Below are 25295 nucleotides of genomic sequence, written 5' to 3'. Positions count from 1 at the left end.
TGTTACAAAGAAACACAAAGGTAGCTGCCAGTGGAAGTGAGCTCAAGAGAGATGATTTTTTCAAGATGGAAGAGAGAACACATTAATATGTTCATGGGAATGATTGAGTAGAAAGGCACAAAACTGGTGATGTATGAGAGAGAGGAGAGAGTTATTGGAGTAATGTTCTTGGACAGAGAGGATGGAGTTTATGGCTTAAGTGGATGGAATGACTTTAAATGGGAGTATAGAGAGTTCATCTAGAATAATAATTGAAAAGGTTCAGCAAATGTAGGTACAGCTGTTGGTAGGTAGATGGATGTGAGGGTGAGAGTTTGTAGAAATTTTGTTGATTGCTCCAGTTTCCTTGCTGAAATAGAAAATAAGGTCATCAGCTGAGAGAGGAGGTATTGGAGGTTAGGAGAGGTTAGGAAAGAAGGTAGGAAATAGTTATGTAGATGAGTAGGAGAATGAATGAGAGAAAGAGTATGACTGTCTAGCAGGATTAAGGTTCTCTGTGAGGGTAGATACATGAACATTTTGGAGGGATTGTAGGTATTGGTAATATTAAAGTTTAGGAAATGGAGTGAATGGCTGAGATGGGGTAGAGGAGAAGATCTTTGGAAGAGAGGAGTTCCAGGAGCCAAGAGGCCAGCATGATGGAAATATCACCTATGTATATATGAAAATCTCCAAAAATTAAGAAAGCAATAGAGTTGGACAGAGTGACAGTGAATCAGAAGCTATAAGATCATTACTAAATGATGGGCAGTGACCCAGGAGTCCATAAATGGCAACAGTAAGACATGACTGAAAATGGCAGAGTAGGGAACTCCAGAGTGCTGTCCCTCCATAAAAGCAACTAATGAACTGGCAAAAAACTGTCAATCAACTTTTACAGAACTGTGGAATTTAGTAAAAAACTTAAAACAGTCAAGGAAAGGCTGGGTGAAGAAAGAATCTGCTGCTTTGGGCAAGAGAGCACTGTGATGCTATAAATTGCCTGCCTATTATCCCTTATGCCCAGATCGATGATGGCTATGAAGATAGAAGCCTGCACTCCTAGTGTAGATTGCTAATGCCAGAGGACATAAAGAATTGTGGGTTGCAACCTTTTCTGGCTGTTCCCTTAAGGACTTGTGCAAGGGCCTGTTTTTGATTTGCCTTACTAGGAGCATCTCCAGATCTGGGGTGGCATTTGCCAAAAGGATTTAAAGGCACAACTACTGGCTTTAGCAGCCTAGAGCAAGAGATAATGGTTAGACGAGCAATAGAAAGACTGAAAGCCTGGGAAGAAAGAAGATGGATAAGGAGTTAATATAGGGGAATAACATGTACCAGGGAATTGGAACAAAAGGCCTGCTTATGCCCAGAACTGGATACTTACTCAGGAAAGGACTGAGAAGATCTTAGGCTTTTTCCTCTGGCTGGCCTTCAGGCTCTGCACAAACAGGAAATGAAGACTAAGATGGAATTGTGAATGACCTGGCCAAGTGTTGAGGCATGCCTAGTATGCAAACACTGGCAGAGTGTTTTTTTTTTTTTTTCCCTTTTTTCTTCTTTTTTTTTTTTGGCTTCAGGCCTTAAGAAAACTCAAAACATTAGCTAACCACTATGGTGACAGAACACAGATTTCAGTGGCTAACATGACAATAATACAGACTTTACAAAATGTCACTAAACAAGCAAACAATAATAACCCACAGTGAGCATCAACAAACCCCCCAAATGGGGCAGAATTTGATTTTCAGAGTGCCACATAATATTCAAAATACCCAATTTTCAACAAGTGGTAGTGAGGTATGCAATGAAACAAAGTATGACTCATTCACAAAAAAATAGAAACTATCCCTGAGTAAGTCCAGGTGATGGACTTAGTAGATAATTTAAATCACCAGTTCTAAATATGTTTATGATCTGTATGAGACCATGGGCAAAGAGCTAAAGGAGACTAGACAGAATATCAAAAAAAGAATAGAAGTTATAAAAAAAAGGAACTAAACATTCTGGAGTCAAAAAGTATGATAACTGAAATGAAAAATTCTCTAGAGGGTTACACCAACAGATTTGAGAAGGCTGAAGAAACAATCAGCCAATATGATGAGCCAATTGAGGTTATCCAGTATGAGGAGCAGAAAGAGAAACGAAGAAAAATGACAAAGTCTGAGAGACTATAGGACACTATCCAATACCAGTATGTACATTAGACTCCTAGAAGCAGAGGAGAGAGAAAGGGACAGAAGTATGTTCGAAAAAAAAGAAGGTTGAAAACTTCCCAAATTTGACAAAAGGTATGAATCTATACATCTAAGAAGCTCCATAAACAGTGGATAAGCTCAAAGAGAGTCACACCAAGAATATTATACTCAGATTGTTGAAAACCAAAGACAAGGAAAATTTTGAAAGCAGCAAAACAGATGTCACCTATTGCATATAAACGAGCCTCAATAAGATTAACAGGTGATTTCTCTTCAGAAGGCAGTGGGATGGCATATATAAGCTGCTGAAGGAATAAAACTGTCAGTAAAGAATCTGTATCCAGTAAAACTATCGTTCAAAAATGGGAGTTCATGACATGTCAAGATAAACAAAAGTTGGGGGAATTCATTGCTGGTAGACTTAACTTACAAGAAATGCTAAAGAAAGTCTTTCAGGCTAAAATAAAAGGACACTAGATAATAACTTGAAGCCATATGAAAAAATACAGAACACTGGTAAAGGTAACTATATAGGTAAATATAAAACCCAATAATACTGTATTTTTTTTTGGTTTATATCTCCTCCTCTTCACTTACATGATTTAAAAGACTAATAAAACTAATTATAAATCTAATTGGTAAACAATGTAATATAAAAGGGGGAGGGATTGAGGTGTATAGGTCCAGAGTTTTTGTATACTATTATAGCTAAATTGGTATTAGTTCAAACTAGATTATGATGTTTAAAATACCACTTGTGGAACGCCTGGATGGCTCAGTTGGTTGAGCCACCGCCTTTGGCTTGGGACATGATCCTTAGGGTCCTGGGATCGAGTCCTGCATTGGGCTCCTTGCTTGGCAGGGAGCCTGCTTCTCTCTCTGCCTCTGCCTGCCATTCTGCCTGCTTGTGCCCTTGCTCTCTCTGACAAAGAAAGAAAGAAAATCTTTAAAAAAAAAAAAAATCACTTGCAATACCCAGGGTAACCACTAGGAAAATAACTAAAAAACAGAAAAGGAAAGAAGGGAACAAAAAGGCTACACTGCAGGAAAAAAAACATACAAACGCAAAAGAAGGCGCAGTAATGGAAGAAATGAGGAACAAAAAAAATATAAGACCTATAGAAAACAAAAAAGTGTCAGAAGTCCTTCCTTGTCAGGTATTACTTTAAATGTAAATGAATCAAAATTTGTAATCAAAAGGTGGTCTGGCAGAATATATAAAACATGATTCAACTCTATGTTACCTATAAGAAACTTACTTTTATATCCAAAGATAGAAATATGTTCAAAGTGGAAAATCCTATGCAAATAGTATCCATGAGAGAGCTAGGGTGGCTCTTCTAAAATCAGACAAAATAGACTTTAAGAAAAAATTTTTACAACAGACAGAAAAGGACATTATATTTTGATAAAAAGTGTCAACCCATGAAGATAAGACGTTTATAAACACATGTGCACTAAACATAGCCTCAAACTATATGAAGCATATACTAATAGGATTGCATGGGGAAATAGTTCTGCAATAATTTTTGGACATTTCCATACCCCACTCTCATTAATGGTTAGAATAACTAGACAAAAGGAAATAGAGGTCTTGTACATCCTATAAACCAATTAGACTTAACAGACATACAGAACAGTAGCTAGCAACACATTACATATTCTTCTCAAGTGTGCAATGGGATATTCTCCAGGATAGACTCTTAGACCACAAAACATTTCAAAAAATTTAAAACATTGAAATCCTACAAAATATCTTCTTTGACTACAGTGGAATGAAACTAGATCCTAGCAATACTGAGGGATAGGGAGCGATTGGAAATTAAAAGCTGGGTGGGCATTAGGGGTGGGTGGTGGGACAATAGTCTGAAAACAACTATAAAAAGCAAAGATGACTCATACTCCACCTTCAGGCCTAGTAGTGTGAGGGTTGTGAGGAAAAGAGCCACCACTTGACTGGGTTACAGTGAGAGTGGTGTTCCTAGGGAGTCCTCTGTTTGAGCAGGAAAATGAAGGGAACAGTTAGAGGAGAAGTTCAGGATATATAAAGGGTTTTGCTGAGGATGGTTTATGAATTCCAGAGGATTCCATGGAACTTTTTTTTTTTTTTTAAAGATTTTATTTGTTTATTTGACAGAGAATACAAGTAGGCAGAGAGGCAGGCAGAGAGAGAGAGAAGCAGGCTCTGCATTGAGCAGAGAGCCCGATGCGGGCCTCGATCCCAGGACCCTGGGATCATGACCTGGGCTGAAGGCAGAGGCTTTAACCTGCTGAGCCACCCAGGGGCCTCTCCATGGAACTTTTTCAAGAGCACAGAAAGGTGTGTTAGGACAGAACAGGGATCGTGCAGGGCAATGTGAAGAGTATGGGAGTTGATTGGCCTGGGAGTCAGGGGCTTCTTGTGGTAAACCTATTGAAATGGAGATAATGGGAATAATAAGAGTGTGCCTGGTGGATTTGAGTCAGATAGTAAGCTTTTGTGGGTTTGCTCTGAGACCCTGACTACCATTTGTTTTTATGGGAAAAATGTTTTGATACTGAATAGCTGTTTAAACTATTGTGAAGTGGAAGACTTACTTATCTTAAAAAATACAGTTAACAATGCCTTCTTTATAGGATATCCATTAGTTTGGTTAGCTTTGTGTGTTACAGCTATAACACCTATCACAATTGTGGGGAACCTTACAAAGATCTTGTTTTCAGTGTTGAGTTAAAGCAGAACATAACATATTACCACTGTTAGCTTTTTATTTGCATTTGGCCATTTAGTAATTACCAGTTGTCGTGATTTTAGTCTTCCATTAGGGGAAGTCTTCTTGATAGCATTCAAAGATCCTTCTGTTTCTGTGAAGGGTCCACTGGAATTGGCCATTCTGTATTTTAAGATGTTGATTTATCCATATGTAATATATATAGACTCCTGTTTTGAAGGGGGAAATCAGTTGATAAGCAGATATATTTAGTACAAAATCTAAGAAGTAAAAGAATAAGGAGAAAACTATAAAGTAGACACAGATAGTTCAGCACTTCCAAATTTGTCATTGTTGTTTGCATCTACACTGAGAACTACTTGAAAAAGCAAGTTAAGAAAATATATATAGAAACAAAAGCCAAAACTAAGTATTATGCAGTATAAAATCTCACTTACTCTCTTTGATTTTCAGATTTTGTTGAAATATTAACATGCACTGTAAAAGTATTAGCATGCACTGTAAAATGTGTACATTTTTGTACTTTGTGTTCATCAGAAAATGTTCCAGTGTCAAAAGGGATGTTGACCTAATTATCTTTGTCCTTAGTTCAGATGTCATGTATGAACAGAAAGAGCAAAGAAGCTTATTGTTGATCTAGTTATTTGATGAAATTGTTCTTGATTATTGGTAGGTAAAGTCTATGATTTTAGTTTTACTTTATGCACTAAATAGAAACTTATTTTTTGTTTTTCAAGGAACCAAATGGAGAGACTCCTTCTTCTTTATACAGAGTTGCTGCAGTACTTCTACAGTTTAATCTTATTGATTTAGATGATCTTTATGTACATGTAAGTCAAGTGGGCCGCTAAGAATATTTGGTTGTCCATCCCAGGGGTAGGAAGAGGCAGCCAAATAGCACTTCAAGGTTGCTCAGGCTCTCAAGTTACAATTTTTGAAGCACTAATGCATTATTGCTTTGTGTTATGTGTTATGAAGTGAGTGAATTTAATTCTTTGACAAACTATGGAAATGAAATACCCTGTGTCACTCTTACAGAGTTCGAGGTTGAATATGAAGTTAAAGTTCTTAATCGTCAGCAAGGTATATCTCATGGGGAGAGAGGCCAAGTTCTAACCAATGTGATTTTAGACTTCTCTGTTACATGCAAATTATCAGAAATATGGGATTACCTAGATACTTTTTCCTTCTCCCCAAAATGTTAATTTTAGGCATTCAAGAGAATGAGAACTCTGTATATTTTTAATGGAATTTCTTATGTTTTTACTGGGTAGTAAATGACTAATATTGTGCTTTTATTGCTGGATCCAGGATTTGGAAGAGTGTATATGTGATTGTGATTGATGACTTCCAGTTTAGCAACAGTTTAGCCTGTCAGTTCGAAAAAACTAGATTTGTAGTATAGAAATTCCCATTATGTTAGGTTGTACATTAGGATATCTATGGACTTAAACCTGTCCAAAGCCAACATCATCTTCACTGTCTTTAGAAATCACTTTCTGACTTCCTTGTCTCTCATGTACTATGGTTACAGAGTTGAATAAAACTTACTCTCTACCTTGGAAGCAGTCATAGTTCGGATGAAGAAAACATTTTTCATTATGTAGTAACTGCTATATTGGAGGTATTCACAAAGTGCAGTGGGGGCCCAGGATAGATAGTGACTATGTCTATCTGGGGGGGGGGGGGCGGATTTTGGATGGCTTTTTCAAACTAGTGATGTTGAACTGAGATGTTGGTAGATGAGATGGTAATGGCCTGGCTCTAAAGGTGGGAGGTTTTATAGGTAGAATTAACTGAGTATAAAGGCAGGAAGGTTGAAGGGGCTTCATTACCACCTTAGGGGAAGGAAGCTCAAAGTGGTTGGAGCCTAGGGTAGTATGTGTGGCAATGAAGATGGAGAAGTAGATTGGGGCTAAACTTTGCAGGGCCTTAAGTGCCATAGTAAGGAGTTTCAATTTTTTCTTGTTTGGACTAGAGAGCCATTCAAGATTTAAAGTTGAAAAGTGATATTACAAACAGAACATGGAAACTTGATCAGAAAAAGGGGAATTCAAAGGCAGGTATGAGTTTATAGGCAAGGATAGACTGGTAGGACAAGTGGAAAGATGATAGATGGTGATAGATTTATTACTGAAATGTTTGAGTTTCAATAAATGCAAGTGGCCTAGGTGTTCCTGTTAAGTTGTCAAAGATTTTCAGATGGGATTAAAACCCAGTTTATTGCTTATTTTTCACATGAGACTTATAAAACCTAAGGACAAAGGAAGATTGAAAGTAAATGGTGGGAAAAATACACCAGGGAAATTATTATTGTTAGACAAAATGGACTTTTTGGGCAAAAAATGATAGTCACTTCATAATAAATAAAGTTGTGTTCACTAGGAAGATAAAACATTTGTAACTTCATATGCACATAATTACGTATTCTCAAAATACACAAAACTATAATTGAGAGGAACTATAAAAGAAACTTACAGGGGTGTCAGGCTGGCTCAGTTGATGGGGTGTGTGACTCTTGATCTCTGGGATGTCAGTTTGAGCCCCACGTTGGTTGAAGAGATTACTACTACTACTACTACTACTACTACTACTACTATGAAACTTATAGTTTAGTCATCATAATGGGAGGTTTTTAGAGGCAGTTGCCTTAATCTAGGTAAAATAAGCACCTTTGGCGGGTATATAAGTAAAGTAATAAAAATGGGTTTGATGGCCAGTGGAAAGTAGAAAGAATGAGAAAAAGTCTTGCTTACCTCCTTGCCATTAGTCCATAGTGACTTTTCTCCTGCCTCCAATTTTGGACTAAGGGGATGAAGTCTACAGTATATAGTTTAATATTTCACTATTTCCTTTTATTGTTTAATGATTATTTACTTTGCATTAGACTTAGTTACTGAAGTAGATTATGTATTTCTGGGGGCAGAAACATTTCTTTTATAGCCCACTATAGTGCCTAGCAGGAACTATGATGGTTTGTTGCTATACTTTTCTTTGTGTCTGTGTTTCTTATTTATTTTATGAAATATCTACATTAACCTTCTATTCATACAAGATGGCTGTACTGGGGATATTTACTCCTTTTTCATAATGGAGGGTTGAATCTACACATACTACTTTCTCTTTTTTATAATAAGCTAGAAACTAGTTTGTGACATAAGTCATCAGATAGGTATTAGAAAATGAAAAGTGAGATGTCAAGTTGCTCATGATTTTTCTACTTGAGATTTTTAATCTAGAGGTATTAAATTTAACCCCTTCATGTAATTCAGTAGCTCATATCTCCCAATTTGGATCCATATGCAGTACTTTATTTAATTTGCAGTTTGACTTTTAAAGGGGAAATCTGTGATACTTTTAATGAAGCAGTTACATATTTTCTTGAGTAAACTAATAAATTCAGTGGTAAGCACAACTGTTGTAGTATTGTATTAATGTAGGCCCTCTAGCAGAAAGATGTGGAACTTTGAACTGCTATCTGATTTTAAAAGGTGTACAAAATTCAGGTACTTAACCCTGTTAGATTATAAGAAAATAATGGAGAGAAACTTATTTAGAAGGCCGATCGTGGTCATTAGTAGGCTAGACCTTATTTAAAACTTCATCAATTCAGAGTAGGTAGTGTTTGCTTTTTATATGTGCAACTAGTATTAGCTGTTTTATGAAACTTTAATGAACCATTTTTAGCTTCTTCCAGCTGATAATTGCATTATGGATGAACACAAACGAGAAATTGTAGAAGCTAAGCAAATTGTTAGAAAACTTACGATGGTAGTATTGTCTTCTGAAAAAATTGATGAGCGAGAGAAAGAAAAGGAAAAAGAAGAGGAGAAAGTAGAGAAGGTATATGGTTCCTTTTTGTAAAATTAACATTGTCTTCTGGATTTAGAATTATGAAATTTAACTTTTAATAGTTAATCAGCTTATGGGAAAATAACATTAATTTTGATTGTGGTGAAATCTGGTTTTTGGAATACTGATTTGCTAAGGTGGTTTTGTTTTTAATCTGATTGGCACCTTCCCAAAAGAGGCTGCCATTTTTTTTCTTAAATAAATTTCAGAATGTATCCTAAGTAAAATATATTTGTGCTTTGTGTGTTAATGTCTCTCATATCCTAAGGGGATTCTCAGAGATGAATGAATTCTAGTTCCCTGTGGCACAGTAAAACATTAAATAGAACTTAATTCCAAGTCTATAAACTGTTATGCTGTGTCTGCTAAATGAAAGAGCATATCCTATTGTTTTTTTCAGTAGCTAAAAAACTTGATTGTACTTTCAGGGGAAATATGCATTTCCATGAGTGGCAGCTGTTAACTTATATTATTGTGGTTGTTGAGCTCAATTTTTTTAAAATGAAAAAAATACTAAGATTTATTGGTATCTATAATCGGAGTATCTTTGCTGTAATTGTTTATTTTTAGCCGCCTGACAACCAAAAACTTGGTTTGTTGGAAGCCTTGTTAAAGATCGGTGATTGGCAGCATGCACAGAACATTATGGATCAGATGCCTCCATACTATGCAGCTTCACATAAGCTAATAGCCCTTGCTATTTGCAAGCTCATTCACATAACTATTGAGCCTCTCTACCGAAGGTATGTTACAGTATGCTTTTCTAATCGTTGAGGTAGAAATAGCTTAGGACTACAAAAAAAAAACCTGCATATTTATCTTGTCTTCTCCAGCCAAGCAAACATTTTAGTATGTTTTATTAGATGATAAGAACTGTTCACAGAGTGTATCAGTTTTATACATATGAATCAGTGACTTGTCTCCTAATGTGTAGACCAGGTGATGCAGAAGGTGTGCTGCAGTGTAGTCTAAAAACTATAGGTTAGACATCTAGGTTGGGTTTACTCTATTGAGAGTGAAAACTCCATTCTTCTGTTTTTGACTTTTCCTCCTCTCTTGGTGGGGGGGGCAGAGAATTCCTCAGGTTTTTACTTAGCGTAAATTTCCTCTGTCCCGGGTTGAGTGGCTCTAAGTGAGGACATTGCCTCTCTGCTTGCCTTATCTCTTTTGGCATATAGGCTGCTGTTCTGGAAATTGCTAGTGCAGCCTTTCTCATCATCCCTAGTTACTGTGTCGACCAGTCCTCTAGCCCTCAGCCTACTTGCAGGATACTTAGGAGCAGTATTGGCAGCAGCTCTGGCTTCAGCCCCACAGATCAGAGCCTGCCTCAAAAGCCCCAGCCTTGTGACTCGTGCATAGCTGCTGGCTGCTGCCTTTAGTGCCACCTGGGCTATGGACCATGAAGGCTTCTTCTCAAAGAGTGACCCCTGTGACTCCACAGCGGGACACCTGCTCAGCAGGTGAGAACTCTGGGCATGCTGTCCTTTTTAGTGTGACACCCTCTTTCATTATGCTGCTCACCTTCCCTACCACCACCTACCTCATACTCAGTCTAGGTAGTGGAACCCAGATTGAGAAGTGTTTTATTGACTTGAATCACTGTTGTTATATCCATGTTTTTCTGTTTCATCTTCCAGTGTCTCTGAGGTCCATCCCTTGTTCCCCATTCCCATATCCAAATTCCTGATACTGGCCAAGTTTAACTAAAACCAAATTCATATGATATATGTTAAATGTTACTTGAAATTTGTGTTTCTCTGATTTCCTTAGGCAGTTAATTTGAAACCTTCTCTGAGCTCTGATTTGTTTTCCAAATGAGTATTGTTTGGTCTTTTTCAACCAGCTAAATTATCTGGTATTAATTAATAAAGCTAGGCACAAATGAAATATAGAAATCAGATTTGAACAAGAAAAGCTTTACTTACTGATTAATATGACTGTATTAATTTAAAATGGGGTATTGTATAGTATACATATAAATTTTGCTTCTTTTTATAGAGTTGGCGTTCCTAAAGGTGCTAAAGGTTCACCTGTTAATGCTTTGCAAAATAAGAGGGCACCAAAACAAGCAGAGAGCTTTGAAGATTTGAGGAGAGATGTCTTTAATATGTTCTGTTACCTTGGTCCTCACCTTTCACATGATCCCATTTTATTTGCAAAAGTGGTGCGCATAGGCAAATCATTTATGAAAGAGGTTAGTAAGATTTTTTTTCCTTCTAAGCAGAAAACTAAATTTTAGAATGAAAATGTCCTGTTTATATTTGTCTTATGCATATCTCTAGAAACGAAAAGTGAACTACAGAAAAAAAAGAAACGAAAAATGAACTTATTTTAAGAAAAGGTTACGTTGAATAAGGTTTGGGTAAAGTCCACTATGTCCTAACCACATATATGCATGTGCAAACGTGTGTGTGTGCGTACACACACACACACACACACACTCTCTCTCTCTCTCTCTTAAATTTAGGTAGAATATTAGTCAAGTCCCCCACAAAAGAAAATGAAGAAAATGTACTTTGGACAAGTGATTGCTTTTTGAATCCCTTTATAATTTTAGTGGTCAACTTAGCTTTCTTTCCCCCTTACTTCTACTCTGTTATTTTCTTGGCTATAATTTTGAATTATTGTGATTATTTGTATGAAGTCAGACTGTTGAGGATACATTCTTTTCTAGTAAACTTTTTATTGAAATGAAATGTACAGACAGTAACACAGATCGTAATTGTACACTTCAGTGACTTTTTCCAAACTAAACACCCGTGTATCCCCAACCCTGATAAAAAAACTTAGAACACTACCGCAGAGTTCCGCTTGTACTCCCTAACGGTAGCCATGTAGGCTATTACTAAATTTTAAAATCGGCTTTGAGTTGCAGTTTAGATACAGTAAACTTCACCAATTTGAAGTGTACAATTTGATGAGTTTTGACAAAGTTGTGTGTCCACCACCACAACCATGATACAGAATATTTTCATCACCCCAGAAAGTTCCCTCTTGCCCCTTTGCCTTTAATTCTGTCCCTTCGTTGCTGGTTCCTGGCAACCACTGATAGGCTTTTTGTCACTATAGTCTTGCTTTTTCTAGAACTTCATATAAATGGAATTTTATAGAATGTACTCTTTTTTTCTCTGGTTTCTTTGATGTAATGCTTTTGAGAATCATCCAAGTTGTTGGCACGTGTTAGTAGTTCCTTTATTGCTGAGCAATATTAGATAGACATACCAGAGGTTATGCATTCTCCAGTTGATGGGCATTGGGGTTGTTTCTAGTTGGGGGCTATTATAAATAAAGCTGCGATGAATATTCCTGTACAAGTCTTTTTTTTGGGGGGGCATATGTTTTTGTTTCCCCAGGAATGGGATTGCTGGGCCATATGGGTAAGTGTATGTTTAACTTTTTGCCAAACTCTTCCAACATGTGTGTATCATTTTGCATCCCTGCATATGACTTCCAGTTGTTCCACATCCACATCAGCACTTGTTATTGTCACTCTTAAATTTTAGTCATTCTAGTGGGTGTGTAGTGGTACCTATTGTGCTTTTAATTTATGTTTCCCTGATGATCGGTGATGTTTAGCGTCTTTCATGTTCTTATTTGCCATTTGTAATCATCATCTATCAAAATGTTTATTCAAACCTCTACCCATTTTAATTGGGTTGTCTTTTGTTATTATTTCTCTGATTTGCCTTTTTATTACGTTAATTGTCTTTTGAAAAGCAAAATTTTAAATTTAGATTAATTCCAATTTAGCAGTACTTTTATGGTTTCCTCTTTGTGTTTTAAGAGATCTTTGCCTAACCCAAGGTCTTGAAATAGAGAATACATCCTTGTCCATTATAAAACAAGGCTACCAAAACAATCTGCAAATTGTACAAATACAGTTTTCTCCAGTATTTGGCGATTGCATCTAATTTCAATTTTTGACAACAGTAACCGTACAGAAAATTTATCAGCTGTTGTATATTAATCCCTTGACACCTAATACTTGATTTGATTTATGATAGTTACCTGTTTTTTTTTTAAATACTCACAAATTTACATTGTGTAAAGGTACTCTAAAGAAATCTGCTGGGTGCCTGGGTGGCTTAGTCGGTTAAGCATCTGCCTTTGGCCCAGATCATGATCCCAGAGTCCTGGGATTGTGTCCCACATTGGGCTCAGCAGGGAGTCTGCTTCTCCCTCAGCTTTCCCCCTCTGCCCATGCTCTCTCTCTCACTCTCTCAAATAAATAAAATCTTCTAAAAAAAAAATCACCATAATTATCAAAATCAATAAATTAACATTGATACTGTATTATTAAACAAATCTGAGTAGTTTATTACTTATAAATCATTTATTATATAATATATATAAAAAGGAGGTATAATGATGTTTCATTATTTTAATTCTTATAGTCTGAAAGGGATGAGTCATGTTACTAGTGCCTGTTCAAAGAACAAAAGGGTTGTCTTTTCCAGTGCCTCACATTGGGAAGCACATGAAGTCAGTCTATCCCATTACTGGTGATGTTAACATTGATCACTTGGTTAAGGTAATGCACTACCAGGTTTCTCTAGGGTACAATTATTTTTTTTCCTTTGTTGCTAATACATACCTTGTGGGAAGATACTTTTTTGACAATGTAAATAGCTTCTTTCTCATCTTACCTTCACCCGCTAATGCTATTCTTTTTAACTGAACATCTTAATGTTCATATCTTGTTCTGAAATTCTTTCTTTGGCTGCAAGTGTTATAAACCTGTAAGCAGGAGACCAAACCTCCAGCTTGTGGAAGTCCTGTACATAGACATATGCATGAACATATGCACAAACATAGACAGTATTGTTACCAACATGTGCAGGTGCTAAAGTGGTCACCCCTCCCCTCTGCCATTCCATTGCAGCTTTCCTGTATCTCTGTTCTATCACAGTTGTGCCTGGTGCCTGCCCCTAACTCCAGTCTCTATTTTTACAGAGGTAGAAGGGCAGAAAGGAAGAGGAAAATGTTTATTTTGATCACAGTGTGGGAAGAAATCTGTCTTCTCTCATTGCTAAGGTTGTGGTAGGAAAAGTGAATCTTTCCAACGATTGGAGTTAGAATTTTGGTTCATTTTTTACCCATGAAAATATTTCACTGTAACAGATCATTTGTCCTGTGTTTATAGGTTTACAAGGCTTTTGTTGCTTAGAAAGGCATTTAACTAGGGTATATAATATAGATCGTTTCTAACAGAGGAATTTGACCTTAGTTCCAAATAATATAATTAAATGACTTTAACAACTCATTTATAAGTTTGGGGTTGCTTGTATATATAATATATGCATATTTTGAAAATGTTGGTTATATAGTTATACCAGCTTCACTTAACAGAATAGTCTTCTAGCCTACAGTTACTTGTAATCATTTATCTCTGTGTGTTTCTTAAGTTTGAGGTACATAGCATAGGACCATTTAGTACAGTTATCTTCAAACTTCTGCATACATTAGACTCACCTGGAGCTCATCTTAAAACACATTGTTGGAGGGGCGCCTGGGTGGCTCAGTGGATTAAGCTGCTGCCTTCGGCTCAGGTCATGATCTCAGGGTCCTGGGATCGAGCCCCACATCCCACATCGGGCTCTCTGCTCAGCAGGGAGCCTGCTTCCCCCTCTCTCTCTGCCTGACTCTCTGCCTACTTGTGATCTTTCTCTCTGTAAAAACAAAACAAAACCAAAATAAAACAAAAACACATTGTTGGGTCCTATCCTCAGAATTTCTGATTCAGTAGGTCTGGTGTGGAACCCACTGAAGAGAGTTTGCAGAGAGTTTGCATTTCTAACAAGTTACCAGGTGATGCTGATGCTACTTATTCAAAGACCAAACTTTGAGAACTGTTATTCTAGTATATTGACCAATTTTGGTCTTTATTTCAGCCTTAAAAGAAGGGGTAGTTCTAAAGAATATTTCTATATGAATGGGCAGATTTTACTATCTTTAATTTTCTTGAATTATAGAGCATAGCTTTAACATGCTCATCTGATATACTTAAATGGTTTTGACAGCACCTACACACCTGAAGATGAATTCCTTGGTGCTTTTTTGCATCCAGCTGATGTTAATGGATTATTTGTTTGTGATAGTGACATTTAATATTGAGCTCTTTACTCTGGGCCAGGTCCTGTTATGAGTAAGTACTTCATGTGAATCAGCTCATTTAATCTTTATCATACCCTTTATGCTTTAGGTTATGTAAATTGTCCCAGGTCACACTGTTAATACAGGGCAGGACTGATGTCAATCCAGGCAGTCTGGATTTAGAGACCAAGCTCAAAATCATCATGCTCTCCCGCCTCTACAAATGTAGTGTGTCTGAAGTGGAAGAAATGATAGGTTATCTAAATTTTGCAATTCTTGAAATTCCTTGCTATTTTAAATTAAATCTGTTAGTGGTATTTTGTTATTTTGTTTATCTCAACAATCTGTTTTCATCTCAGTCTGTATATCTCATCAAGCTTTTCTTGTTTTATCAGGATCATCCTTAAGACTTTTTTCTATGACTATATGTAGATACTTGTGGAGAATCTGCCTCTGTCCTTGTGTTCTACTTTCATCCATACTGAGTTCATTTACCTTTTATATGCTTTTTTTTGGCAGGGGAGAGGCATGCTATTTATGTTTCTATTGTAGCCACAGCATTTCTTTTCATCTTAATATGTATAGCTCTGTTTACAACTTTTTTCTGATACAGTGGAGTGGATCCTCTTACCTTTCCTACCTTATTTATGACCAGCCCTAACCCCCAAGCTACAGTCTGAGTATTGAGTTCTTCTTTCAGTCTTCTCTGTAGTCTATCATGGGAAGTGAATGAGCTCAGTGAGGCTGAGTATAGCCCTCATTTAGAGTATCTCTCTTTCTCTTCTGAGATACTGTTACCTGTCCTGTACTAGGCATGCCCAGCCGTGTGGGTATGCCAGCTCCCTTAGGCTTTGACTCCTTAGCCATCTAAGCACAGTTCTTGTGTTTTTTTTTTTTTTGAAGATTTTATTTATTTATTTGACAGAGATCACAAGTAGGCAGAGAGACAGGCAGAGGGAGAGGGGGAAGCAGGCTCCCTGCTGAGCAGAGAGCCCCATGTGGGCTCTACCTCAGAACCCTGGGATCATGACCTGAGCTGAAGGCAAAGGCTTTAACCCACTGTGCCACCCAGGCGCCCCAGCACAGTTCTTTTGAATGACAGCAGGCTTTAGCAGCTGGTTCTTCCTTTGCCAGAGTCCTGCTGGGCTCCTATTCACAAGAGTTTTTCCTCAGTCTACTCACTTACCTTGCAGGTCTTTCTTAGTGCCTAAAGGATTTGTTGACTTAACTTCCTTGGTCTGTACTACTGGGATTGGGTTAAGGGCAGGAGCCATACCACGCTGTGTGTAGTACCAGAATCGTGTGTGCGTGTGTGTGCGTGTGTGTGCGTGTGTGTGTGTGTGTGTGTGTGTGTCTGTGTGTCTTTGTCTGTCTGTCTTCCATCCCCTTGAAGTTAATAGCATAGTTTTCTTTTTTCTTGCTTGGTTGGTGGTGAATTTGGAGCATTAAAACAACACGGCATATCTTGTTCATTGCATTAGGGATAGGGGAGAGAAATTCTGTTTCACTCTGTTATCTTAATTCATTTGTCTGGCCAGGCTATTTATATGGCTCTTTTTTTATTGACCTTTGGTAAAAACCAGAGTACTTTAAATTGATTAATAGATGAAGCTTGAAAAACCTAGAGTCAGAGGGTCAGAATATTCCTTAGATTGGACACTGGATGATATTAGTTAGGAATAGCTAGCTGTGATAATGATATTGTGGTAATGTGGAAGAATGTCCTTTTTAGGAGATGCATACTGAATTATTTTGAGATAAAATGTCATGCCTGCTTTTTTTTGTCAACAGGGCAAAATATTAATTGTTGAATCTGCAAAGTAGGTATAAGAGGTGTTTATTGATAGTGCAGTATCCACCCATTCAACTTTTACATAAACTTGAAATTTTTCATAATAAAAATCGGGGTTGCTAGGGACAGAATCTGCCTTAGCCCACTGATTCCAAAGCTCTACTTTTTAAACCAGTTACTTTAGAATTTTGGCTTGATATTTACTGTTTTTGTTTTGTTTTTCTTTTCAAAATTGAAGATCTACTCTGGTTGTGTAGATTAGAGCTTAAAGTTAACATTCCTTCTGGACAAAGGGACAAGTACAGGGGAATTATACCATACTTGTGCTTAATTTGTATGAAAGTGGCCAGGCTTGTTCCATCCAAATACTCAAGTGTATATGCCTAGGAGTAAGGGCAAAATGGGAGGATTTTTTTTCTCTTAGTTTGATTCAGTTTCTAAGGTCTCTAACCATATTCTGTGTGAATCTAGTTTTTAAAGTAATGCGTGTTCATGTGACATGGCCCCTAAATGCAAGCCAGTTACTTATTTTATGTTCACATGAATTCATATTCCCATCTCATGTTCAAGTGATTAACAGTGATTTCTTCTAATACTACAGGGGGAGAACAGTCTTGTAGTGGACTTAAATGAAAGATAATGTATCTGTGTACTTTACAGATACTTTAAGGGACTTTTAAGGGTAATTGTGAGTATATGTAATTTTCATTGTATGCACTGACTTTAGAACCTAGCTTGCCCACAAAGAGTCTTCATTTAAGGCTGTCCCCAAACAAAGTAATTTAAGGCATTACATACTGATTGTTAGGTTAACTGGTTTCATCAGGATGAGCTGCTAGCTACATGTTAGTAATGTGACTTTTCTATGCCAGAGATGAGTGGTAATAATACTTGTCTTACCTAGTTCCTGGGGTTGCAGTGACAATCAAATAAGATTTGTCTAAACATTATTAGATACGAGCATTAACTAGGCATTCAACTTCAGAGAGTTAAAGTTGTCATGAATTCTTCAGAACATAGTAAGTTACAACTTTTGTTAGTTGTCACTGCACTGGCTTTTGATGATTTGTTTTAAAGTATTAATATACTTTCATCTATTTCTGTCTTTAAATAATAGATACTACTTTATTTTTTTTTTTTAGATACTACTTTAAAGTAGCAGCTTCATTTACCCATCAGAGCAGATTTTATTTTTTTTAAAAAGATTTTTATTTGACAGAGAGATCATAAGTAGGCAGAGCAGCAGAGAGGAAGAAGCAGGCTCCCCACTGAGCAAAGAGCCTGATGTGGGGCTCAATCCCAGGACCCCAAGATCAGGACCCGAACTGAAGGCAGAGGCTCAACACACTGAGCCACCCAGGCACCCCAGAGCAGATTTGATTTTTATATAGGAATGTCTTTGACTTCTTTACATTATGGTGGTAATCAGATGTTCCCCCATTTTATTGTGGAAATTTATGTTATAAATTAGTAACAAAACCAATTTTTTATCAAATTTTTATTGCTGGGCTTTGTGAATGGACCAGTGAGGGGTAGCTATAGACATGTCAGTTTCCAATTTCAAGTAGACAAAAATTTTGTAAGAATATTTTTAGGAGAATTAGAACCTTGCATTATAATTCTTATTGTTCGAGAGACAGATGCAGCTCTCAATGGCATTGTTTACTAAGCTCCTGTATGTACTTTTGCTATTGTAAGTCTTATACAAAGCAAATGAACTCCAAAGTTGGAGACCAGATTTAATCTATAACATTCTTGCTATTTAATGAGCCTGAGCAGGGAAGAACTGTTAGGATGTTTATATTTATACTTATATTGTCACCTGTATTTGAACTAAGGTCATCTTAGCTCAAGATGTCATATGTGATGACATCTTTATATGACAATTCTAATCAAGATGTAGAATCATAGTTAAGGTAATAAAATTAAAAATAGGTTCTTAATTTTTACCATTAACTATGCTTTTTACTTAAGAGAAATATAAAAACATACAAGATAGGCAGATACTAAGTCTGTTAATAGGCAGATGTAGACTCTGTGTACAAACGGTGTAATTTTAAGAAGTATATTTTGTGTAAGAAAGACAGGTCAAAATTTTAGTGGGCACCAGATGCACACTGTAAGCAGTTGATTCGATCCTTGTGCCTCCTCTCAAAGATGGTTTTCTGAAATTGGAACCCCAGTGTTCAGTTTCAGGGAAAAAAATGTAGGATGTAAAAATGAAAAATATTTGTGAAAGATTCAGCTCTTGGAGGTTTGGCCATTTGTCCATGCAGGGCATAGCAGATGCTATTAGATTCCATCTGTATTCTTTTGGCTCTACACTAGATCCTTATCATTTTGGTGTGTGCCAGCCCAATTTTCAACTATTGGCACCTGCATCTCTCTTTGAGGGCTTTTCTGGCCACATAGGTAGTATAGGAATTGGTATCCTGGAATTACTGGAGAACTAATTCACCTTGCCCCCCTCTCCCCAGCTCTCAACCAGTGAAATGATTGGTGTTAGTGTTTAACTACCATGCTTTGAGATGGGATAATCCTGAGTTGTATCTCTTCTGGGACCCTCAGAGTCCCCAGTGGGATTAAGCTCCAGTTAACTCACAGGAATAATTCCTACTAGTGGTACCTAGGGTTGCTTCCCAAATAAATTATGTCTGCACTTGAATAGGATCCGCTTTTGGGGGAATGTAAAGTAAAACACAAGGGCATATCCCTTTAAATGAATTCCATATGAAACCTTTACTTTTCCCTAAAGATAGATTTACAGGGCAATTTTTTTGTTTTACAACAGACTTTTGTTTGTTATGAACTCCATTTATGAAGAGAATTCATTTAAGTAAATCACATACTCATATTCATTAAGTGCACCAAAAATACCCATTTTTACACACCGCTTGTTAGAACTATGCTTGTGTAAAACAGCACAGTTTCATATCATAATCAGATTTTTAACCAAAGTAATTACTTTTGGGTGGTGAATTTTATGAAACCAAGTGTAGCTATTTAGCATTTTGTTTTGTTTGCTATATTTTAATGTTTAAACCACTCTCACAAGTCCATTTCCTGCAATTTGAATGCTACTCATGTGGTAGGGAAGGGAGACCATGTGCTTTATTGTCTAAACTAGGATACTCAAGATGGAAAGGTTGTTGCTATTATATACACTGGGATAAAAAGCAAGAACCAGCACATATGGTCATCCTGTGTACTGGTGACCATATTATTAATTCTTTGCTACAGATTTGTACTGATTTAAAAATGAGAAGTGTTGGAAGATAGTACTGTTCCATTTAGTATCTCTGTTTTCAGAAATGATGTAGTATCAATATTACTGATTGTTTCTGTTTTATAAAATTTTAAGAGTTCCTGATTAAAAGATAAAAACAAAGCTTTGAACCAAAACATTGAAAGGCAATTCATTTATCTCTTCTTCAGGCTCGGTAAACTCATGGCCTTGTAACTTTTAACCTACAGGTTATATTTTCCTATTTCTAAGTTATTTTGATGGGTCTTAGTTGGATCCTTTCTAGCAAAAAGATTTTCCTTACAGTTTTAAGACCTAAAAGGGAAATTCTTAGTCTACTGTATGATGGCACATAGTGAGTACTCCATAAATGGCAGTTAATAAGAAGGAGAAAAATAAGGAAGGTGAAAATTAGGAAGGTGAAAATGGTGCCACAGTGTACTTAGATCTAGCTTCAGGTTCAAATCTAGTCACATATCTTACCTACTTTTCTTTTTTTTCTTTTCTGAAATAAAGTATAAAGTAACATTTCAAATATTCAGGGATTGGAGATAGTAAAAGTAGGACATCAGTGATAAAGTAATTTATCTAGTTAAATCTACAACTTTTTACCAAGCTTTATTTCTTGACTCTCGAGAAACCCCCTCTTAGTGGACCTACATTCTTTTTCTGCCCAGTTCTTTTATGCAGCCTTGTCATCTGCTCCCTCACTATAGGGCAAGAATGGAACTTGCTTGGGGCTATTTTTAGCTGATGGTCTGTCTAGGCATAATTATGCTTGATTTTATTCAGACATAAAAATTCAGTTCCTAATGGTCCATTGGTAAGTGTAAACTCTGCTTCAAGAGATCCTCAAAGATGGGAACTGTCTTTGTCACTTCCTCAAAGATAGGAGTTCATTTTTGAATCCCCAGTGTCTGGCACATGGTAAATGAATGAATGAAATGGATATATTTTGTTTCTCCCCCTTTTTTCTTCCTCCCTTTCTTCCTGGACTGGCCATTCCATAAAATTTTCATGTTGTACAATGGGAATGGAGAGTTTTATATTTACTCTAAATTAAAAAGCAAATTAAACTAAAAGAAAAAGAAAGCATCAAGGGATTGGAATGTATCTAATGGACATATAGACATTACAAACTTAAATAAGTATTTAGTTAAAGGAATTAAGACAGTTTAGTAGGTAAGAAAATGTTTTATTTCTATGTAGAAAACTATGTGTAGCTTCATTAGAATTATAATACACTAGAAAAGGAGTAGCTTAACTGTCTTTATCCCCGACAGAATATACTGTAAATCTAGTTCTTCCTAATATGCCACCAGAATTACCCCCCTGCCCCAAACCAAACCAAATCAAACCAAACCAAAGCAGCTATCTACTTTGTTTTCTGCCAGGCTATTTCTTCATAACCTGACCTTTACTTGCTGACCAGGATACATGTTGACTTAATAGTTGTTTCTGTGAAAGGGAACCATATCTTTTTAACTTGCTGATTAAAAAAAGTGGGGGGGGGATTATGTGTTATTTTTCCCCCATCAAGATGATGCAGCAGTCCCAGAACTAGTCTTATGTGGAAATGTTGCACAAAAGTTAGATTTCTCTTTAGTAGTATCCATTAAATTACCAAGTATGAAAACATACGTGCACAAAATACCCATCTCTGCCAAGAAGGTAAATAAGCTTGTTAGCTGCATGTTAGCGTTTTTCCCCTTCGTCACTTGGTATTGAGTTAAATTCTTCCCAGAAATCTAGATTGTCCTTGGCTATCCGTGCTTCAATTGTCCTTTTGGCCTTTGCACACTCTAACTCTCCACTTGCCTGTATGCACACACAAGTACTACTGTTTCATTTTGAATGAATGGACAGCATCAGCATCAAACATGGTACTTCGGCAGTCCATCTGCAAATCACTGATAGGAAATGCTCAAGTTTTTTCGTTCAGGCCAACTTAGGCAGTGGTTTGGTCTTTGTCAGTAGTGTTACTAATATTTTGGGCTTCTCATTGAGAGTTTAAGTAATGGTGAATTAAAACATAGTTTAAATTTCTTTGGGTTTAATCTTTTGTGTTACTGCTTTAGTCTTAGATTTTACTAATTCCATAGCAGAAAATCAGAACTTCTGGATGGAAGAATGCAAATGCATTATTAACTAAATTGTGCTGGATACAATCTTATAATAAATTCTTAGATCCAATTTTTAAGATGCTTTGGTTTGTGTTAATGAGGTTGAGAAAAGAATTGGCTTATAATATTGACATTTAAAATTCATGAATGTTGCAAATGATTTGAAAGTTAGAAATATAGGTGAAATTTAAAAATGTTAATTCGTAATACTGGTTATATTTAAAATCTACACTTATTTAGAAAGTAAGGAAATAATTCACAACCATGTGCAAGTTAATTTTTTTCAAATTAGATGTTAAATTGTGACATCATAATCTTAACCTTTTTTGCATTTTATTTATAGTTTTTTTTAATTTTAGTTTCAGTCTGATGGAAGCAAACAAGAAGATAAAGAGAAAACGGTAAGAGACTAGAAAAATCCAATGTATTGTATTTGATTTGTCTTTGTACAGCATACTGTAAATTTTACTGTGAACAAGCTTTAATCACCTGTGTGAATATTTTGTACTCCACGTGCTTAGTATAGTTTTTGATATATTTTTTAAGATTGATAACTCCTATTTTTGAGGATTACCATGTTGAGAAAGGAAGAGGGATAATACGAGTCCCTTATTCTCCTGCTACCCCTTTCCTTACCTTACCTCATCGCTCCCTTAGATGGAGAAGCACAAATATCCATTGTGAAAAGGGCAGTGATAGTGTGGGAAATTAGATGTGGTGTGGTATGAGATCAAGGAATGGACGTTTTTCCAAGGCTGACATAGACTTATTTTGCGGGGGGAGGGGGGTTAATGTGGACCTTTTACTAAAATAATTTTTCCTCCCTTTTTCTTAGGAAGTTATCCTTAGCTGTTTACTTAGCATTACTGACCAGGTACTTCTTCCATCTCTTTCTTTGATGGACTGCAATGCTTGTATGTCTGAGGAACTGTGGGGAATGTTTAAAACATTTCCATATCAGCATAGGTAAATACATAATATTTTTGTATTTTTAACTACTATTCTAGTGCATTAACCTCTAAGTATTTAACTTTTCCTAATTCTTCATCTCATCGTTTTTTAAGATATCGTCTGTATGGCCAATGGAAGAATGAAACTTATAACAGTCACCCACTTTTAGTAAAAGTTAAAGCCCAAACAATAGACAGAGCCAAATATATCATGAAGTAAGTTTTAATTTACTTTTCTTCATATTAACCTAAAGTATATTTGGATTAATTTACTTTCTTCCAGCCAACTTATGTCTGAGCCTCAGTTCTGAGAAAGCCCAGGAGTATTTGCTTAATGATATAGCCGATTATATACTGCAGATAGAATGACTATCAATTTTTGTGCCTTTTAGCTTATTTTGACTACCAAGTTAATTTTTGTAGTTGTCATGTTTGCATAGCTGTAAAATCTAATAATCTTTAATGCATCATATTATAGGGTGAGTCTGTTTTTAAAGGCCTACTATGGCCTTTGTTCAATTTGCATAATAAATTTCATGGCTTAGAAAAGGTAGTCAAAGTTCTGAAATTTCTTCTGCCAAAAGTTATCATAATAAAAATTTTTCCTGGGGTGCCCCAGTGGCTCAGTCAGTTAAGCTTCTGACTCTTGGTTTTGGCTTAATTTGTGACCTCATGGGTTGTGGATACTGCCCTGCATTGGGCTCTGTGCTCGGCACACAGTCTGCTTGGGATTCTCTGCCTTTCCCTCTCCCTCTTCTCTTATCCCTGCTTGCATGTGTGCTTTCTCTCTCTCTTTCTCAAATAAATAAGATCTTATAAACATTTTTCTTTTTTGGAAAATCTAATGGAATTATGCAGAACTATCTCCTTGAATCAACTTCTGAAAAATTTCTCTTCTCTTCGTTTGTGTGCTTTTACTTCTTGGCAAACTGAAATTTAATTATGAAAATCGTATACTTGTCGGTTTATATGCTGCTAAATAACTGCTGTATTACAAGTGTTTTCAGCAAGGCTGTTGATTGCCATATCTTTTATATTTATGCAGTGGTATGGTTATTCTAATTAAAATAGTTTCTTCTCTAGTTTGACTAGATTTAACAGTATGCAGTGATACTGTCTGCCCAGTGATACTGTCCCTGGCCAGTCTGCTGGGGGAACAGGTGTATGCACAATCACAGTCTGGTTTAGTAGTTGCTTTATGCAGTATATATAATGTTATTTGGGAGGATAGGGAAGAGAGTGAGTTATTTCACCCTGTGGAAGTTGGGGAAGGCGTAGAAAGAGATGATATTAGAATTGGTTCTTCCAAAAGAGTTCTGGTCTTACGAATTCGCCAAGTAGAGTATCTAGCTTAACAACAACAACTAATATTTATGGAGCCATTAATATTTATGTGTGCTAGGCCGTGAACTAAGTGCTTTAGGTGGATTATTTAATAATACATTTGATCCTTGAACAAACATGGGTTTGAACTATGCAGATTCACTTACATGTGGATTTTTTTCAGTAAATGTATTGGAAATATTTTTGGAGATCTCGAACAAATTTGAAAAAACTTACAAATCACATAGCCTAGAAATATTGAAAAAAATCAAGAAAAAGTTAGGTATGTCATGAATGCATAAAATACATGTAGATACCAGTCTGTTTTATCATTTGCTACAATAAAATATACACCAATCTATTCTACAAAGTTAAAATTTACCAGAACTTACTTACATGCACATTTACAGACTGTACAATGTACCATTCAGTCAAGAGAGATGTAAACATATGTGAAGATTTAGTATTAAGTCATAACTGCATAAAACTACCTATAATACCATACTACTATAATAATTTTGTAACCACCCCCTGTTGCTATGCAGTGAGCTCAAGTGTTGTTGAGTATCCGCTTAAAATACTGTGTGATGCTAATCATCTCTGTGTGAGCAGTTCATCTCCCCAGCAAATTGTGTATTGCAGTAAAAAGTGATCTCTCACGGTTCTTACATATTTTTCGTGTTTATTGTGATACCGTACGCCTTGCATAACAACCTGGGACCCATTCGAAGTGCTTCTAGTGCTGCCGGAAGTGCTCACAAGCAGAGAAAAGTCATGACATAACAAGAAAAAGGTGAATTGCTTAATAATGTACCATAGATTGAGGTCTGTAGCTGCTGCTATCTGCCATTTCAAGAGAAATTAATCCAGTGTAAGGACTTTTTTTTTTTTTCAAGGAAATTGATCAAGTCATTGCTGCAGCTATACCAGCAGATGTGAAAACCTTGTAGTTTTTGTGAAATACCTTTTTATCTTGTATTGAAAATGCAGCTGTTATGTGGGTGCAGGATTGCTTTAAGAATGAAATATC

At 36.4% G+C, this 25295-nt stretch overlaps 1 protein-coding gene across 18 annotated transcripts in view; it reads left to right on the top strand.

The window, feature by feature from the left end:
- Positions 1–25295, top strand: part of THOC2 (THO complex subunit 2) — a 113269-nt gene that overhangs the window by 47069 nt on the left and 40905 nt on the right. For all 18 annotated transcript variants that reach the window (XR_009350102.1, XR_009350103.1, XR_009350101.1 and 15 more), the window contains exons 9-15: positions 5626–5718; positions 8576–8731; positions 9311–9483; positions 10739–10934; positions 22352–22393; positions 22828–22958; positions 23057–23158. Coding sequence is in view for 14 of the 18 variants with exons in the window: in XM_059158564.1 (XP_059014547.1) it covers positions 5626–5718; positions 8576–8731; positions 9311–9483; positions 10739–10934; positions 22352–22393; positions 22828–22958; positions 23057–23158 (893 nt within the window). In the remaining 4 variants the exon portion in view is untranslated. The remainder of the gene's footprint in view (positions 1–5625; positions 5719–8575; positions 8732–9310; positions 9484–10738; positions 10935–22351; positions 22394–22827; positions 22959–23056; positions 23159–25295) is intronic.

Source organism: Mustela lutreola, chromosome X (genome assembly GCF_030435805.1).
Source record: "Mustela lutreola isolate mMusLut2 chromosome X, mMusLut2.pri, whole genome shotgun sequence".
Lineage (NCBI taxonomy): Eukaryota > Metazoa > Chordata > Mammalia > Carnivora > Mustelidae > Mustela > Mustela lutreola.
Note: the sequence above shows the minus strand (reverse complement) of the source record. Positions and strands in the feature narration are given on the sequence as shown.